The 20,047-nt window shown below is 40.2% G+C and overlaps 1 protein-coding gene across 5 annotated transcripts in view; it reads right to left on the minus strand.

The window, feature by feature from the left end:
- creb5b (cAMP responsive element binding protein 5b) overlaps positions 1-20,047 on the minus strand; it is a 118,788-nt gene that overhangs the window by 73,541 nt on the left and 25,200 nt on the right. For all 5 annotated transcript variants that reach the window (XM_060921800.1, XM_060921802.1, XM_060921801.1 and 2 more), the window contains 2 exons: positions 18,795-18,916; positions 11,540-11,697 (listed from right to left, as the gene is read on the minus strand). In XM_060921800.1, coding sequence (XP_060777783.1) covers positions 11,540-11,697; positions 18,795-18,916 — 280 coding nt within the window. The remainder of the gene's footprint in view (positions 1-11,539; positions 11,698-18,794; positions 18,917-20,047) is intronic.

The raw sequence follows: 20,047 nt of genomic DNA on the forward strand, positions 1-20,047 counted from the left end.
GTGGATCTTTGCAGCTCCTTCAGTGTTCTCTTTGGTGTCTGTGTTGCATCTCTGATTAATGCCCTCCTTGCCCGGTCTGTGAGTTTTGGTGAGCTGCCTTCTCTTGTCAGGTTTGTAGTGGTGCCATAGTCTTTCCATTTTGCTATAATGGATTTAATGGTGCTCCCTGGGATATTCAAAGTTTGGGATATTTTTTATAACCTAACCCTGATCTATACTTCTTCACAACTTTGTCTCTGACCTGTTTGGAGGCTCCTTGGTTTTCATGTTGCTTGCTTAGTAGTGTTGCAGAGTCAGGGTCCTTTCAGAACAGGTTGATTTATACAGACATCATGTGACAGATCATGTGACACTTTGATTGCACACAGGTGGATCCTAATCAACTAATTATGTGACTTATGAAGTGAATTGGTTGGAGCAGCTCTTATTTAGGGGTTTCATATGAAAGGGGGTGAATACTTATGCATACTCCAGATTTCTGTTTTTTTCATCTTAATTATTGTTTGTGTCACAATAAAACAACAATGTGCATCTTTAAAGTGGTAGGCATGTTGTGTAAATCAAATGGCGCTAATCCCCCCAAAATCCATTTTAATTCCAGCTTGTCATGTGACAAAACAGGACAAACACCAAGGGGGATAAATACTTTTGCAAGGCACTGTACATCTGGGACATTGAAAATAACAACCATGACATATTTTTCAATGTCAATGTGGGTACTTTTTGTTTGTGAATGTGTCGATATAATAAAAAGAAAATCAAACGTTGGCTTGAAGATGTGAAGTTTATCTTCTTGTGCTGAAAAACTTGCTTTTTTCATATGAAATACATCACGGATTTGAGTGACATATTTTCTGATATCTTTACTCCAATGGCGTCACTCCCGGTGTTTTCCCGCTGACTAGAGGCACGTTGTCAAAATGGCAAACTGGTTCAAAATTAAAATTCTTTTGATTAACTTACGTAATTTATTTTGTGGATGTGTCCATATCATATAAAGAACATTACACGGTGGCGTGAAGATATGAAGTTTATCTTCTCGTGTTCAAAAATATTTCACTCGTTCACTCACTCATGAATATGTACATTCTCCACTCGAAGATAAACTTCATATCTTCATGCAATCGTGTAATATCCTCTATATGTATAATGAAAAGTTTTCATTTTTGTAGACAGTGACTAGTAAGGTCAACAGAATACTGCTATTATAAGGAAAATGTAAATAGGTAAAATCTCTCTCTATATATATTTAAATAAATATAATCTCCAAATATGTAGCACTGATTAATGCACTGATTTATTTTCAGTAAATAATACAGAAGACTGCTTTTCTATTGTTTTGATAAATCCCTGAAGCTCAAGAGCAAGTCAGTTATTTATAAATATTTTTGGTAATATATTATTTGAACGGGCGGTACGGTGGTGTAGTGGTTAGCACTGTCGCCTCACAGCAAGAAGGTTCTGGGTTCAAGCCCAGCAGCCGGCGAGGGCCTTTCTGTGTGCATTTTGCATGTTCTCCCCGTGTCCGCGTGGGTTTCCTCCGGGTGCTCCGGTTTCCCCCACAGTCCAAAGACATGCAGGTTAGGTTAACTGGTGACTCTAAATTGACCGTAGGTGTGAATGTGAGTGTGAATGGTTGTTTGTCTATGCCCATGTTTACATTAGACCGTATCAGCGGATCATCAGATTAACGTTTTTAAAACGATTAGTGTGCACACAGCAACATCAATACACGATTCACGTGCACACAACAATACCAATACGCGGATACGCTCGGCTCCACAGGCATCCTGCGCTCCAAATCACTCCGCCCTGAACAGCGAGTGCCCTCTGGAGGGTGCGCACTCCGGCCCTGAGCAGCTCACAGAGCGCGCGAGTGAAGTACACTAGCAGTGTTTTTGGGACTGAGCCGCTGTGTGTGTGATCCCAGCGCATATCACTTACCACTTGCAAGTGGAAGGATGGCAAGCCTAAAGACAATCATAACTACACAATGGGCAGTATTTGCATCAGTATTTGCAGTATTTTCATACTTTTATACTCTTTAATGAAAGGTGATACAAGGCGGAAGTCCGCGCCGTTTTTCAGCAGTCGCGTCACATGACCAACGCCAGCGAATCAGGAAGGTGGATGTCACAGTGACGTTGTCCAATGAGACGCCAGCTAGAGCTCAGCACAGCGTATTCGCGTATCTCAATGTTTACACAGCACCGGACCAGATACGATCTAGACTGAATACGTGGACCCTGGCGGATTCCCGTTTCCCGGCGTTTCCAGGTGGTTTAATGTAAACGGACAGTGCATCCGCGAAGAAAACGAGACAGATACGGTCTAATGTAAACGTAGCCTATGTGTCAGCCCTGTGATGACCTGGCGACTTGTCCAGGGTGTACCCCGCCTTTCGCCCGTAGTCAGCTGGGATAGGCTCCAGCTTGCCTGCACAGGATAAGTGGCTACAGATAATGGATGGATGAATATTATTTGAACGCTGCCTTGAATGGGCCTTCATAACATATTCGTTAGTGAGTCCTTGATAAAGTAACGCTGTGTGATTTCTGAAAGACTTAGCTCAAAATGTATTTGACATGTATTTAACTTTGTTTTGAAAGAGAAAAGACCCTCAGTTATATTTATGGGTTGATGGAGAATGTTGTAGACGTTTGAGTGGTTTCAGGTCTTCCTTTTTTCAAGACTTCCTTTTTATGTCCTGTCTGCCTTTTCATCTGTGTGTGTGTTATTTTTACATTAATGATTTTTGTTCATTTATTCACTTATTGAGTTATTTCATTGTATTTGCATTGTATTTCCTTTCTGTTTGTAATTGCAACGTTTTTTCTCACAAATTCCTAACAGCACATACTTACGAGCTTTAAGACCTTTTATGTATTACCACATGTAATTTTCACTTTTCTAAAGTGTATTTATCTACTTCACATTGGAACATGAGGCAGCACGGTGGTACAGTGTTTAGCACTATTGCCTCACAGCAAGCAGGTTCTGGCCAGGGCTTTTCTGTGTGGAGTTTGCATGTTCTCCTCACGTCTGCACGAGGAGACATGTTTCATCCCACAGTCCAAAGACATGTGGATTAAGGCTACATCCACACGACAATGGCAACGAGATTTTTTTTTTAAAATATCGCGTCCACATGGGCAACGGATCAGTAAAATATCAGGTTCATATGGCAACGCGACGCTTGCTGAAAACGATGCAATACACATGCCACACCTCTACGTGCGCTGTAAGACGGTTCCATCGGAGACACCAGAACAATAGAAGTAGACGCATGCGCATAACTGCGCATGCGCACAGTGACTATCCCTGTCACTGTCACACGCACACACTTTCTCACTTTCTTACGTGCTCATTTTTTGAATGGAGACGCGGAAAGAGGAATGAACGGGGGTAGATCGAAGCCGGTACGCCAACATTCTGATATCCTCCAGAATTCTTTAATGGTCCGGAATAAATTGAATGCTACACGTTGATGGATTACTTTGTTCTTCTACGCCCTTTTTGAGGAATGTATTGTCGGACTTAAACCAACATCTGAAGAGGTGAGATCGCTCCTTTTTTTTCCCTATTTTTGCTGGCGGGATTGACTCTGCCCTAAGGGCTATTCTCTCACTCTCTCTCTCTCTCTCTCTCTCACTTTGCACCATTACACAATAAATATTCACAGTGAAAATATTTTGTAAGTGCGTTTCATGAACCAAGTTATAGGATTTGTTGACAACTCGCATCGAGTTCGTTATACTTCTACCCGGCGTGAAGCACATGTGGTTGTGACGTCATTGTAAACAAATCCGTTCTACTCATCCAGACGACTTCACAACGGCGCCGTTGCCAGATTTTTTCACTCTGGAACCCGTTCTCAAAAGATTTCGTTTTGGGGCACCCAAAACGCCAGTGCCGTGTGGACGCCAGGCCGAAATGATAAACAATTTTATCAGATTCACCTGAATCCGTTGCCGTGTGGACAGGGACTGAGTCAACCGACTACTCTAAATTGCCCATAAGGGTGAATGTGAGTGTGAGCGGCTGTCTGGCTCTGTGTGTTAACCCTGTGATAGACTGGCAACCTGTCCAGCGTGTACCCAGCCTCTCTCCCAAAGTCAGCTGGGATAGGCTCCAGCTCATCTGTGACATGCAATGGATAAGCAGTAGAGAGAATGAATGAATGAATATTGGAGCACAGTTTTGCATATACTGTATGTTGGTGAGCCACCTTCACGTTTTATGAAGACTAGGTGAAAACTAAAGTTCTCCAGCTAAAGTGGTCATCAAATTTGCATAAATGAAGCACAATGTAAGCCAGAATTCACTGAACATGGCGCCCCCCGTGGCGAACGTGTTTGCAATGCGCTCCCGACACGATTGTCTTTATTGTTTATTTTAGTAATTATGATTGTGACAAATGTTATATTTCATATTTTATACACTACCATTCAAAAGTTTGGGGTCACTTTGAAATGTCCTTATTTTTGAAAGAAAAGCACTGTTCTTTTCAATGAAGATCACTTTAAACTAATCAGAAATCCACTCTATATATTGCTAATGTGGTAAATGACTATTCTAGCTGCAAATGTCTGGTTTTTGGTGCAATATCTCCATAGGTGTATAGAGGCCCATTTCCAGCAACTCTCACTCCAGTGTTCTAATGGTACAATGTGTTTGCTCATTGCCTCAGAAGGCTAATGGATGATTAGAAAACCCTTGTACAATCATGTTAGCACAGCTGAAAACAGTTGAGCTCTTTAGAGAAGCTATAAAACTGACCTTCCTTTGAGCAGATTGAGTTTCTGGAGCATCACATTTGTGGGGTCGATTACATGCTCAAAATGGCCAGAAAAATGGCTTGACTATATTTTCTATTCATTTTACAACTTATGGTGGGAAATAAAAGTGTGACTTTTCATGGAAAACACAAAATTGTCTGGGTGACCCCAAACTTTTGAACGGTAGTGTATATATATTTCTTTTTATATTAGTAAGCATAGTTTGGTCTGGCAGTTGCAAAATAAGAATTTCATTACCCAATAATAAACCGCTGTGTCTGTTGTTGTGTATATGACAAATAAACATCTTGAATCTTGAATGCTAGAATTAAGTTATTCCATGAAATCAAGTCGTACGTGAGCTGAGAGCCGATGAGGCGCGTAGCACCGAGTTGGTTATAAGCCATGTACAACGAGATTGAGTGGAATAACTGTTTTATTCTTTCCACATTCACTGGATTTTGAGAAACTGAGCATTTTTATTTTTATTTTTTGCAAATGCAATAAATAAAAAAAAAAAAACTTTATACAAAACGTCTGACGAAATCATTTCCACTTAGAATGTAAACAAACCAGCGAAATGGTAGGAGCAATTTGTGAAAAATGCTATAATAATAATTCTTGAAAAATAAAAAAAAGATACATTCTTACCATTAAATACTTTTATTCCATATTTTGTTGCTTTTTTTTTGTATTTTTAAGGAGTTTCTTCTTCTTCTTCTTCTTTAGGGTTTATTTGGCAGTTGGCAAACCAACTTAAAGGTGCATTACTGCCACCAACTGGGCTGGAGTGTGGAACAGGAGATATTGGTGGGGACAAACAAACAAAAATATATATATTTTTTTTAGCTATTCCTGTTTCTTTTAAATACTTGATAACAATTTTGGGTTTTATTTTCGAGTAAAGTTTTTATTTCATCTTTGGTTGGTTCAGCAACATATGCTCCGCCATTTTGTTTTTCTCTACTCGTGGTATATGAGCTGATAGTCTAGTAGTAAAGTAGCCAATCAGAGCATGTGATTGTGCATATCCAGTGAATGTACACAGAATAAGTTCAGTTTTTTAAGAAGCTCATATGTCAGCTAAACGGATACTTCATAGACTTCATGAATGTGCTGTTAGCAAAAAAAAAAGCTCACAGGATAAGAAAACTGAAAAATGACTTAGAATTGTAAAGTCTAGGCGTAATAATGATTGAGAGATCTTTTTTCTCTCTTTCATATTAAGACAAAGCTGTACTAAACAAACCCTCTGTCTCCTCATGACGTTCTGTAGTCCACTGCAAGTGAATGAGCAACATTCTTACTGCTGCTGCGCTCCTCTCGCTCTCTCTCTCTCTCTCTCTCTCTCTCTCTTCTGTGGCTGAAATTCCATCCATCCCTCTGAACAAAAGCCACTGTCGAGCTGTCAGTTAAACTGACTGACAGTCTTCCCATCCAATATTCACAAGCTGTCCCATCTAGGCATCTGCCCCCGTGCTGTCTCGCCACTGACATAGAGAAGACATTGTGTTCTCCTTTAACCTCACGCGTCACACCATGCAATGCACAAGGACCAGTCATTAACTCTAACACCGACCCTCGGCCGAAGCGTGTGTATGTGTATGTGTGTGTGTGTGTGACAGTGATTGTTGGGGAGTGGTAAGTATGCAGGGCATGCATGACATGCAGAGCGCATCCCAGAGCCAAGCTAGTTAACGGAGTGGTTAAAAAATAATGAAAACAGTTTCGTCTTGTACATATTGGGTGCAGTTCAGTTTTGCACAGGCCTTGGTCATTGGTCATGTGTTTGAACAGAACCACGAGCACTGCAGATAAATCAAGCCAAAAACATGTTATTAGGCAAAAACACATTCCGACTGACGTGAATATTCTGGGTAAAGTATTCTGTGGCTGGGTCTGTAATGTAAGATACAGACCATCAGGTCAGCTCAGGGAAATGGAACCTGTGGCAGCCCTGATCGCCCACCTCCACTGCATGACGGATCTGTCTTGCCACTTTAATCCCCCTCAAAAATAACAAACCACAGGCACTGAGCTGGAAATGACACTGCGCTTTTCCTGCAGAACATTATGTCTGCGTCTACGTGTGTGTGTGCACTCAGGTGATGATTATTTCACAGACAGGGTATATTCTGACGCAGGAAGAGCAAAAGAGAGCAAGGGAGATGGATCAGAAGTGGCGAGTGCTTGCGCAAAAAGGGCGTCACCCCCAAATAGTCAATATCCCCACCAGAGCAGTGCTATTGATGTCATAAATGTGGGACACGCCCGAGCTGGCCAAACCACACAGGCTCTTTTAGGGCAACTGAAAAGAGCCACATGCGCGCGAGCGCACACGCACACACACACACACACACACACACACACAGCACCACTGGAGATGCAGAAGAACATGTATACAATTTTCAAAGCTTCCATAATATCATCCCTTCACATAATATTTCAAAACTAGTTTTAATGTATTGCAGCTATATTAATATATTATTAATATATTATCATGATATAAATAATATATTACAGTACAGACAGACAACTAATTAAAGGAAAAAGTAACATAAAGTGTCTTGGTAATTTGTTGGGTCTCCACAAGCTAGAAGAACATTGTGCCTTGGCATAAGTTCTGCAAGTCTCTGGAACTGCGCTGGAGGGATGAGCTTCATCCTTCCAAAAGATTTTCCATCATTTGCTATTTTGACAATGAGCCATAGGTTTTTCCTTTAAATTTGTCACTCATCAGTATACCAATTTTGCAAATTATCGAAGCTTAAAATGCACTTTGAGTGTGTGGACATTTCAAATACGAACCAGCTAAATCCTAAATATAACAACATGCTTTTATTCTAAAACTGACAAAGTGTCTGTTGCCTGTGCGTGTTGTGAATGTGTGTAAGATGTTCCACTTCCAGCACATATTCAATGTGATCCCCTTCTTTTGGAGGCCCTCCAACATGCAGTGCTGTGTGACAACGGTACACAAAAACACAGCTTACACTACAGCAAAGCAACGCACAAAAGTACAGTACCGTGCAAAAGTCTTAGGCACCCTATTCTTATTCATACAAACTTTGTTACAGATTTCTATTTTATGACTTCTACGTTACTGAGTCAGTACAAAAACATTTTAGAGTCCAAATGTTCGTTTTCCAGCACTATATTAAATATTACAGGAAAAAAATGTTTGTTTAAACTGAGCAGCATATTCCATAAGAGCGCACTTTTCAGATTAAAAAAGAAAGCATAATGAGGGCTGCTGGGTTTTGGTGCAAAATGAAGAAGTGAGTGTGACAGTCAGTGTCCAGAAGAACTGTGGCTGGTTCTGTAAGATGCTCAGTAAAACCTACAGCTCATTTCCTTATAAAACTGCACTCACTGTACCTCAGACTACTATTTTTTTTAAGCAAAGGGCCGTCTCACACCAAATACCGACTTTGTTTCATTTACTAAGGCTTACTGCTGTTTATAGCATTTTTTTAATCACATGCTGAAACATTTCATTTCATTATTTTTAAGCTATTTTTGGTCTACAGCATTTCTTTACGTGTGCCTAAGACTTTTGCACAGTACTATATATAAACCCCAAAACCCTACACATCAACAAGGTGGAAAAAAAATTCTGAGAAATATAGATATATGGGTATAGATATAAAATATACTTAAGTGAAAGAATAGAGAGTATGTCAAAATTTTACTTATGTTATAATTATAAGTGGAAGTATCCAGCCTAGAATATCCTTAAGTGGAAAAAGCTGCTATTTTTAAATGTAGTCAAATATTAAAAAGTTGAAAGTAAGTTAATGTCATGGGTTTTGTTTCATGTCAAACAATTTTGCCTGAAAAATCGTCTCTTTCTGGTCGCATGCATGACTAATTCTATATCATTTGCTATTTAATTAATTAATTAAAAGTGTACATCTTGGCAGCACGGTGGTGTAGTGGTTAGCACGGTTGCCTCACAGCAAGAAGGTCCGGGTTCGAGCCCAGCGGCCGGCGAGGGCCTTTCTGTGTGGAGTTTGCATGTTCTCCCCGTGTCCGCGTGGGTTTCCTCCGGGTGCTCCGGTTTCCCCCACAGTCTAAAGACATGCAGTTAGGTTAATATGGGACGGCCTTGGGCTGAGGTGCCCTTGAGAGAGGCAACTAACTCCCAACTGCTCCCTGGGCGCTGTTAGCATGGCTGCCCACTGCTCTGGGTATGTGTGTGTGCTCATTGCTCATGTGTGTGTTCACTGCTTCAGATGGGTTAAATGCAGAGAGGAATTTCACAAGTGTGTGATGAATAAAGTTGTGCTTTCTTTTCTTTTTCTTTCTTTGTAAATAAGCTATATTTAGCATTAGCTAGAATTCAACTTGCTCTCTACCCAATTTATGTTCGCTACTAGAATCGATGCTAGTCTAACCTCATCTCATCATCTCTAGCCGCTTTATCCTGTTCTACAGGGTCGCAGGCAAGCTGGAGCCTATCCCAGCTGACTACGGGCGAAAGGCGGGGTACACCCTGGACAAGTCGCCAGGTCATCACAGGGCTGACACATAGACACAGACAACCATTCACACTCACATTCACACCTACGGTCAATTTAGAGTCACCAGTTAACCTAACCTGCATGTCTTTGGACTGTGGGGGAAACCGGAGCACCCGGAGGAAACCCACGCGGACACGGGGAGAACATGCAAACTCCACACAGAAAGGCCCTCGCCGGCCACAGGGCTCGAACCCGGACCTTCTTGCTGTGAGGCGACAGCACTAACCACTACACCACCGTGCCGCCCTAGTCTAACCTAGCATTAGCAAATAAAACCAGGCTAACTTAGATGACTATAGTCAGTTAACATTAGCAAACTAGCAACATTTTCCTCAACATGCTTTTCCAAATTAGATGCAGTTCATGCCTTGTAGGGAGACAAAGCAGAGATCTGATTTCTTATGAGTCTTTGCTTACTCCAGCATATTGAAACATTTTACTAAGGTAAAGTCAGGGGCGCTCATTCACAAGTTCACGTTTGCAGTGTGACGGCTTATACATCTTCGAATGCACGCAGATTGCTACAGAACTCACTACATTATGTAGCATGAAAAGCTCAAAGCAGATGATGAATTGGCACAATCCTTGATAGTTTTTTCTTCACTGATAAGGTTGATTGCTAATCAGAAACAACTGGATGCTAAACTGAGCCCATTTAATCGTGTATAGTAGAGTGAGTGTACACTTACTGGCTGGACGAAAGAAGACGAGACAAAGACTAAATAAAAATGTAAGGAGTGAAAAGTAAGGTTTTTTTGGAAATGTAATTAGATAAGAGTGCAGCTATTCAATTTCAGTCAAACTCAAGTAAAGTGTAAAGGCACTAAAATAATACTCAAGTATAGTAAGTACAAACACTCAGTATTTTCCACCCCTGCACATCAGCACGTCAACACACACACACACACACACACACACACACACACACACACACACACACACACACACACACACACACAATGCCCTACAATTATCATGCACAGCAAACAAATACAGACAGCTAGGTGCCTCGGAGATGACAAACCGTAACAGCGCTGTGTCACAACGTTTTGGTGATTCCTTTCCCATAAGAATATTTTGATCAGGGGCGTAGCTAGAGGGGGGTCCTGGGGTGCCTGTGACCCCCCCTTTGTTGGACCATACATTTCTTCAATAGCCACATAAGAATATTAGAAAAGTGCCCACTGTAATTTTTCTAACTTTTTTTTTAAAACTAGATTGTCACCTCAGTCTCATTAGGGTTTCTATAACCTTGTATGGACTTCCTGTGGTTTGGGCAAAACCCTAGTTCTGCACAAGTGCAACACGGTCGCACTCGAAAGCATGATCAAGCTGCATCGGTTGACTAGGGTAAGATGTCGAGCCGCTAACCATACACTGCCGGATAAAGCTGATTTGGCCTAATCATTGTCCAGCATCTCAACGGCTCGCAACATGAGATGAAAGAATGATGCAAAGACCGCGTTATTTTCTCAAATGTATTCAGTGTACCGTATTTTTTCATTTACAAACCTACGGTTATGTACTCAGGCTGCCAGTCAGTGTGTGACACCCCCCCTTTGAAAAATCCTAGCTACACCCCGTTGATGGACGTTTTGGTACATTGTAGCACTGTCAACAAATGTTGTACCGTAAGCAACTTAAAGAAGACTATTCTGATCAAAAATCTCATCTTAGTCTGGTCTAAATCTTTAAAACCACGCAGATCCTTCTTAATGAAATATAGACATTCACAAGAAGAAAAAAAAGACATCTCCCGAGAAAGCGATTTTTGTCTGGTAAACAAAGAGGCTTTCTTCAGAGAACGATGTACAAGAAACACATTCATCAAGCCCCTTAGACTATTCAATGTAAAAATAGTCACATTTTTAAAAAATCTGTTCCACCTTTTAAAAAAAGCATACGAGCAGCAAAAGCAGTCTGTCAGTGAAAATGCAAACTTCCCCCTGTGCAACTAATTGTTTGAGTTCAGTAGGAAGAAGTTTGAATGGTACAATATAAAAGAGTGAATTCATGTGTTTAGATATTGTCACAGATTTTTCAATGAGCAGCAAACACACAACTTTTTCAAAAGGGAGGAATCGAAAGAGAATATATATTATATATAATAAGATGCGATATGATTTCACACAGTGCAGCTGATTAGCATTTTAAGTTGGATGTTTTTTCCAGCGCAGACATTCAGTAACAAGTATAATGCCACCGGGACGCTACTGAATCTGAACGTTCTCTGCTCACCCGATCTGTCTGTTGGTGGAAGGAGCCTGCGTGATGACTGAGCTGGACTGTGGTGATGGCAATGCCTGCTGTATCACTATGCTGCCCTCATGGTTGGCCATTCGGCTGTGAGGTTGCTGGTGCTGGTTGGGGCCTTGTTGTGCGTGAAGAGCGATATTCTAACGAGAAAAGACACAAAATGTGCATCAACATACCCATGACAGCTTCACGCACTGCAAATATCTTGAATAGAATATTTCTTATAATAAAATTACAATAAACCTAATATAAGGTTATTAAACCTATTTCTAGACATTTTTACTAATTCAAGCTTGAAATTTTCTTATTCTTATTCCATTGACAGGGAATTTTGCTTCTTTCGAAGAAAATTTGCAAAAATTACCTTCCTATAGGAAATACTACATAAATTTGATGAAATTTAAAATATTTGTATTTACTCTGATTTGTTTTTCAGTGTCTATTTAGCATTAATACACACTGAAATTATAAAATGAAATATTTATAGTTCAAATTATGAATTTGTGTAGGTAATCGTATGGGGCCGAGTAAAATTAAAGATTAATTTCACGAGTGATTTCGAAGTTTTGAAATTCGCGACTCGGGCAATTTCAAAACTTTGAAATCACGAGTGAAATTGATCCTTAATTTTACGAGGAACCATACAATTACTTGTTTATAATATATAGGGCCAAATTCATACTTCGGAAGCCATTCAAGTTCACAACATTTGTCACTCACGTTTTCTGAACCAATCAGAGCGCAAGACTATCTTGCATGTTTGAATCAGTTTCTAACGCGTCTTTCATCATGACAAAAAAACTGCGATAGCACCTTGTCTAACTCACAGTGTTCATATGCCACTAGAGTGTCGTTTATTTGTCTTTCTGTGGCCCGTTTCTTAAACACGGAAAGCCAAAAATTCGTACTTTTTTTGGTATTTTCATTTTCGCTTGCAGCTTTCAATTGGTTTATCATTTCTTTGTCAAATATAGCGAAACGCAGCATTGCTGAGTCAGCAGAGTCAGCCATTTTGTTGAAAAATTTGCTAATTTTTGTAACCGTAACCAAGCAACGAACTAGCCAATAGCATTTCAGAAATACGGCCCCGTGTTAAGGAAAAAAGCCCTCCTTGATTGACCAATCAGAATTGAGTAATTTGGCCCTATGTATTATAAGGTATAAAAATGTGCCTACAAATTTAAAAAACAAAAACATGACCAGTTACATAATGTACTGAATGCAACACTAATATTTCAGTAATAAAGGTTGCATATAATAAATTAGGTTACAGATAATAAATATGCGTATACAATGTGTATACATTTATTTGGCATTTGTGCTCATTAAAAACAATTAAGTCGGTAAGTACTGTATACGAGAATACTAAAACACTTACTGTCTTAATAATTTTCTATCTATAGAAATGTATTTGACCGTGAACGTAAAGTGTAAATTTTTTTTTTATCGTTTGAGAAACACTCATGTGTACGGAAGAGCGATAGTTCCACTAAGAAATACATATCTTTTTTAAATTTCTGAGAAAAAAACCTCAAAAATTTCAAGAAAAAAGTCAAAAATTTCGAGAAACAATCTCAAAACTTTTGAGAAAAAAGTCGAAATTTTTGAGAAAAAAAGTTGAAATTTTCGCGGAAAAAAAGTCGAAAATTTTGAGAAAAAAAGTTGAAATTTTCAAGAAAAAAGTCAAAATTTTCGTCAAAACTTTTGAGAAAATAAACTCGAAATTTTCGAGAAAAAGGTCACAAATTTAGGCTACCAGGAAGTACCAGGTCATTTAGAGCTGACGGAGACTTAGTCTGCTACTACTGTGTTTAGTGCTGCTGAAATGAATTCGTTTCTACTTAATCTTTGCTTGTTATGTAGTGGTTCTGTGTTAGTCTCTAGCAAACAGAAAGCCGCTGCCTAGAAGTATTTGAATCTACGTGAATCACATCACCAACCGACTTCCTGTACCCCGGTTGTCACAACTCTGAATTCCATGGCTCTGGTCTCAGCCATTCATGTCTACCGGCCGCGAGTGAGTGTTACTTCCGTATGGAAGCCTGCCTTCTACAGATTTCTGACTTTTTTTTTCTTGAAAATTTCGACTTTTTTTCTCGAAAATTTTGACTTTATTTCTCGAAAATTTTGACTTTTTTCTCGGAAGTTCTGACTTTTTTTTCTCGAAAAGTTCGACTTTTTTCTCGAAACTTTTGACTTTTTTCCTTGAAAATTTTGACTTTAATCTCAAAAATTCTGAGTTTTTTTCTCAGAAGTTTCCAAATAAAATATAAAACCCTGGCCCTATTGCTCTGCCGTACATATGAAATCTAAATTAATTTGAATATACTTTTTATAAACATTTTGGTATGGTCTCCTTTAAAACCCAAATCATGCCAGGCATTTTTCAGTGTAAATGTGTTACACTAAAACTTGGGCATAATTTTATCCAACATTAATTGCCTTGTGCTTTGTAAAGTGTTTGTAAAGTAGAGCTCTGTGCTGCAAACTAAACAACAGGAACAGTCATTTGGGAGGTTTTATCTCTTTATACACTCACCGGCCACTTTATTAAGTCCATCCAGCTGCTGTTTTATGCAATTATATAATCAGCCAATCCCTTGACAGCAGCACAATGTATAAAATCATACAGATACACATCAAGAGCGTCAATGTTCACTTCAAACATCAGAATGGGAAAAACTGTGATCTCAAAGTGTGACTTTCACTGTGGTCCGGGTGTTGGTTTGAGCCAGATGGACTGGTTTGAGTATTTCAGAAACTGCTGATCTCCTGGGATTTTCACACACAACAGTCTCTAGAGTTTACACAGAATGGTGCGAAAAACAAAAAACATTCAGTGAGCGACAGGTCTGTGGGTGGAAACAAACGCCTTATTGATAAGAGAGGTCAGAGGAAAATGGCCAGATTGGTTCGAGCTGCCAGGAAGGATATAGTAAGTCATAGCAACTCTTTACAACCATGGTGAGCAGAAAAGCATCTCAGCATGCAACAGCAGAAGACCACATTGGGTTCCACTCCTACCAGCCAAAAACAGGAATCTTAGAATTAAAAACAAGTTTGTATTAAAGTGGCCAGTGAATGTATGTCTTATGTGGAGACAGTAAATTAAGAGAACTAAAAAAATTTTACAGTTATTTCCAGAAACAGTAGTTATTAAGGAGAAGTAGGAAACAGCTACAGTATAAAAATATGAGAAGCTTAAATAACAGTCGATGTTGCCATGTATTGTATTAACAACTGCTATATTAACTACTAATTATGCTTATTAGTAATAAATTGTAATGAATATCTGAAAATGAATGAATTTAAAATGAATGAATGTAATTGAAAGTAATGACTGTCTGACATGAACATGATGTAATAAGCCAGTATCTCACTGGGCTGCAACAGCTTGCGACAAATTGCGAACGTCATTCGTGAGAGAGTTTCAAAAGTGTCTTGAAACATTCGTGGGGCTTCTCAATTTCCTCGCATGAGGCGCAAAGTGTCGCTCCTTCGTCGCTGAAATTTTTAACATGTTCAAAAAATTCGTACGACAAAATTTCTCTCAAAATAGCCGCAAATGCGTCGCTGGTGTCGCAAAGCCGTCACGAACCCTTCTCAAGTCAGTTTCCATGAGACAGGAAGTGCGAGTTCAGCCAGTATCTCACTGGGCTGCGTCAGCCTGCGACTAGTTGGAGACACAACAATTGCGCTAAAATATGCGAATATCAATTCAGTGTGATTCCAAGTGAAAATTGTCGCTAATTCGCATATTTTATCGCAATTGTTGTGTCTCCATCTAGTCGCAGGCTGTCGCAGCCCAGTGAGATACTGGCTATATACAGTCTGTGTTATCTGTGTCACCAGGCCTTGTAGCAAAGTGCTGGAAACTGAGCTACTACTAAACGACAAGTCTCTTTTCTGGAACAGGTTATAGACTATGACACGTTTAGACTTTTGCAGGGTATTCGGAGCATATTATTATATGAGTTAATGGAATATAAAACAGCAAATGGAGAACTTTAATAGTTGTGGTATTTATACCAGTCATTCTGTGATTCCTGTTCTGTATTCTGCCTACAACATTGTTTCACTACACTGCACTTTTAGGAGCAAGTTCTTGGGCAAGCCTTTCCTCTTGCTTCCTCTTGATGTTATACAGGATTTCAGTGGAAACTATTTTTACTATAGTCACCCATGTTGTCCTGACTGTGTGTATAAAAATCTTTCAGAATGTCATCAGGATTGTCCCAAAACACAACGGATATGGCTTAAAATGACAAAAAAAAAAATTTAACTGAACTAAATAAACCACATTAATTATACAAAATATTAGAGGAACTATTAAAGAATGATTCCATCCTTTTGAATCATTTTCTATTAATTTGCCAACATTTACTGTATTTCTGATTGACCAATAGATAAGCTCTTAACACTTTGTGTGTACACCCGAGCTTGCACGGGTTTAAAAAAAATACATCTTCAGTTTAAACATTTATAAGTAAGTCATTTGAAGTATCTAACCTGTGTTTAAGTATTCAGAAGCCTAAAATAAAATCAGCTTTGACACAATAAAATCATTACTGCACTGTTTCTAAAATCCCAAAACATTTCTTTCATTGGTTTACTATGGCCTTTATTGTTAACCCTTTAAAGTGCATATCACGGGTAAATTCAGGAGCAAGATCAATGTAATTCTCCTATTTTATATTAAACTTTGGTCAAATATCTGTCACATTTTGCATTTTGTGCAATTTTTTTACCTTCCGCAATACCAGAAAAATTCAGTTGAACTCAAGCCATTTGAGGCGAATTGGTCCGCCTCTGAAAAAACTTGGTGTTTGGATTTCCCGGCAAACATTGATTTTCGTGACGTCGCGTGCGGGACGCCGCCCTCTGAATCCTACGTCAGCGCTGGTTTGTTTATGAGAAAACGACCTGGTGGTTTTCTGCAAATTTCTTCAACGTTATCGCGTAATTATTAAAATGGTTAACAGATCGTATCGTAGGAGGGTGTAGCAACACCAGTCTTGATGGGATTAGTACTCATCGTTTTCCAAAAGACCGGACAATGAGAGAGAAATGGGAGCGCTTGGTCTACACAGGCTGTGCACTGAAACCGTGCAAAGCTCGCGCAGCCTGCTGGCGCTTCCGCAGGTGACATCACGAATCTGGCTCCAGACTCGCTTGGGATTTTTCCAGACGCGTTTTGTTATTTTATTTTTTTCTGCTGTAGACAGACGGCCTTGTGCAAAATTACCCTTCTGGATGAGTGTGTAAAGGGACATTCTTTCATTTAAAAAAAAAACAAAATTGGTCCAGAATATGCACTTTAATCCTGACTACCATAAAGGAATATAATTATTGTATGGCCTGAAAAAAAACGGTTCTTGCACTATCGACAGGTTTGAAATTGTGTTTTTTCATCTGCATTGAATGGCAATTTATTTACGTCATTATTACGTATATTATCTAATGGGAAGTGTTTTGAGGTTTTCTCTCAACAGTAGTGATGAGGAAGTTCGCTCAGGGTGAACATCTCGCTGTCAAACCTCAGCACTAAAACACCATCTAAAACAAAACATGACACTGAAAAGTCTGATCAGAAAATAAACATGTAGAGTTTTAATTAAAATTATTTAAGCTTGTCTTTGCGTTACAGTTTAAAGTGTATGATAATGTACTGTATTTACAGGGGGAAAAACATCTTGAATACACAAATATAAACACTTGTCCTGACAGTTGACAATTTCCACTTTCTTACATAGTTTCCTAAGAAACAATCTTTCTTGCTTTCTCAGGAATACAGTTTCCAGGTAGGCATATAGTTTACACTTCAGAAATGATCTTTGCTTAGATGTTTTAAGAACAAGAAGAGAATTCCCCTTCATGCCCTTGGGCAATCTCTGAGCTGCTTCTCACGTGGGAGCCATAAGTCTTAGCTGTCAACCTATATCTCTATATCTGAATCTCTATATTCTTTACTGCGCTCAGCAGAATCTGGCTACGACCTGCTAACTGCTGACTTTGCATCTCAACTCTACAGGTACGCTCCTTACACCACTCAGACATCAGCTGTCCTGCAGAAGTCGAGCCAGCAGCTCAGGCTAGTCTAGCAGTTGGCCGTGTTGTGGTTCTGTGTTGTTTAGGTTATGAAACCCACGCTGGGGTCAGTTGTAGGTATTAGCATTCTCACAAGCAGAACAGGGTGAAGTAGATTCAATGGTTGACCACAGCTGTGTGATTATTTTACAGACATCGCATTAATCACTTCACACTGTCCGAGACACAGACACGATGAAATATAGCTGTCTCTAAGGGATGTATGTAGTGGTTTAGAGGCCATGCTAAATTTTATTTAGAGGGAAAAAAAACTCCTATTGGTCCTTTGCAGACTCAGACATGCTATTGATCCAGTTTTCAGAAGCTCTGTGCCCATGTTTACATTAGACCGTATCAGCGGATCATCAGATTAACGTTTTTAAAACGATTAGTGTGCACAGAGCAACACCAATACACGATTTGCGTGCACACAGCAACACCAATACACGGATACGCTCGGCTCCGCAGGCATCCTGCGCTCCAAATCACTCCGCCCTGAACAGCGAGTGCCCTCTGGACGGTGCGCACTCCGGCCCTGCGCAGCTCACACAGCGCGCGAGTGAAGTGCACGAGCTGTGATTCGGGACTGAGCCGCTGTGTGTGTGATCCCAGCGCATATCACTTACCACTTGCAAGTGGAAGGATGGCAAGCTTAAAGACAATCATAACTACACAATGGGCAGTATTTGCATCAGTATTTGCAGTATTTTCATACTTTTATACTCTTTAATGAAAGGTGATACAAGGCGGAAGTCCGCGCCGTTTTTCAGCAGTCGCGTCACATGACCAACGCCAGCGAATCAGGAAGGTGGATGTCACAGTGACGTTGTCCAATGACGACGCCAGCTAGAGCTCAGCACAGCGTATCCGCGTATCTCAATGTTTACACAGCACCGGAGCTGACACGATCTGGATTGAATACGTGGACCCTGGCGGATTCTCGTTTCCCGGCGTTTCCAGGCGGTTTAATGTAAACGGACAGTGCATCCGCAAAGACAACGAGACAGATACGGTCTAATGTAAACTTGGCCTGTGTGTGTGTGTTCACTTCTGAAGCAATATCGTTTAGAAGCTATAGGAGCGACAACTGCGCTATTTGATGTAGGACGAGCCTCACAGTGCAGCTGCACCACAGGCCCCACTCTCTCACCTGTTTGGTGTCCTCCTCTTCTTGGGCTTTACAGAACTCCTGCTCGATGGAGCAGTCCAGCTCACTGAACAGTCCTACCTCCTCACAGTTCTTCAGGAAGCGTGTTGGGGTTGGTGTCTGGTCTGCAGACAAAAGCAAAAACAGATTTAAACCTTTAAAACTTCAGTCAAGCACATTTTTAGAAGAAATATCAACCCCCTGTAGTGTCCTTTGAACAGTCCATCTAGTCCATAAACACTGAAATGGTCAGCATCATTAGTTTTGTATCATGACATTGTGGATTAATTTACCTGTCACCAACATCCTTACACAAATATGCCGAAATGTTTTCAAAATGATGAAGGAAGCGAGAGAATTCACATGTAAACTCATTTTTTACACTAATGTAGATGTTCTGGCTTACAGCGTTAACAGGGATCTTGGAATTAAACCCAGTATCAAAGCTTAAGTGTGCGTTTAGCTTACAGTTAACAGTTAAATTACAGTTCTAGACTGTAATTTGCTTTGTGGGTTAGATAAAGTATATGGTAATAAGTTGTGTGACTTTAAATGTGGTTAGAATGTGCATTTTTTACAAGCTCAATGAGATGTATATGTGGCATTTTAGTTGTTTATTTGTCTCCGAGTATGTGGTCCTGTATCTGAGAGAGAGAGAGAGAGAGAGAGAGAGAGAGAGAGAGAGAGAGAGAGAGAGAGAAATAAAATACGAGTATGGATGGGATAGCCTGAGAGAGTTGGGGAGTGAATGTAAAGTGAATAAGGGAATGAGGAAGTGAGGGAGTAGGGGTGAGGGAGGGAGCGAGTAAACATATGTGTAGGGGTAAGTGAGGGAGTAACTGCATGAGTGAGGGTGAAAAAGGGAGTAAAAGAGTGGGCATTTCAGTCTGCTGTGTATTAGGAAGCAAGTGAAAAATTAAGTGATAAGTAGTAAGTGAAGGAAGGGAGGGAGGGAGGGAGGGAGGGAGCGAGTGAAGGAGGGAGGGAGCGAGTGAGTGAGTGAAGGAATGAGTGAGTGGAGGAGTGAATGAGGGAGGGAGGGAGGGAGGGAGGGAGCGAGCAAGTGAGTGAATGAGTAAGTGAGTGAGTGGAGGAGTGACTGAGGGATGGAGCGAGAGAGTGAGTGAGGGAAGGAGTGAATAAATGGAGGAGGGAGGGCGGGAGGAGTGAGTGAGTGGAGGAAGGGAGGGAGCAAGCGAGTGAGTGAATGGAGGAGTGAGTGCAGGAGTGAGTGAATGGAGGAGTGAGTGAGTGAA

The sequence above is a fragment of the Neoarius graeffei genome, chromosome 5 (assembly GCF_027579695.1).
Source record: "Neoarius graeffei isolate fNeoGra1 chromosome 5, fNeoGra1.pri, whole genome shotgun sequence".
NCBI lineage: Eukaryota > Metazoa > Chordata > Actinopteri > Siluriformes > Ariidae > Neoarius > Neoarius graeffei.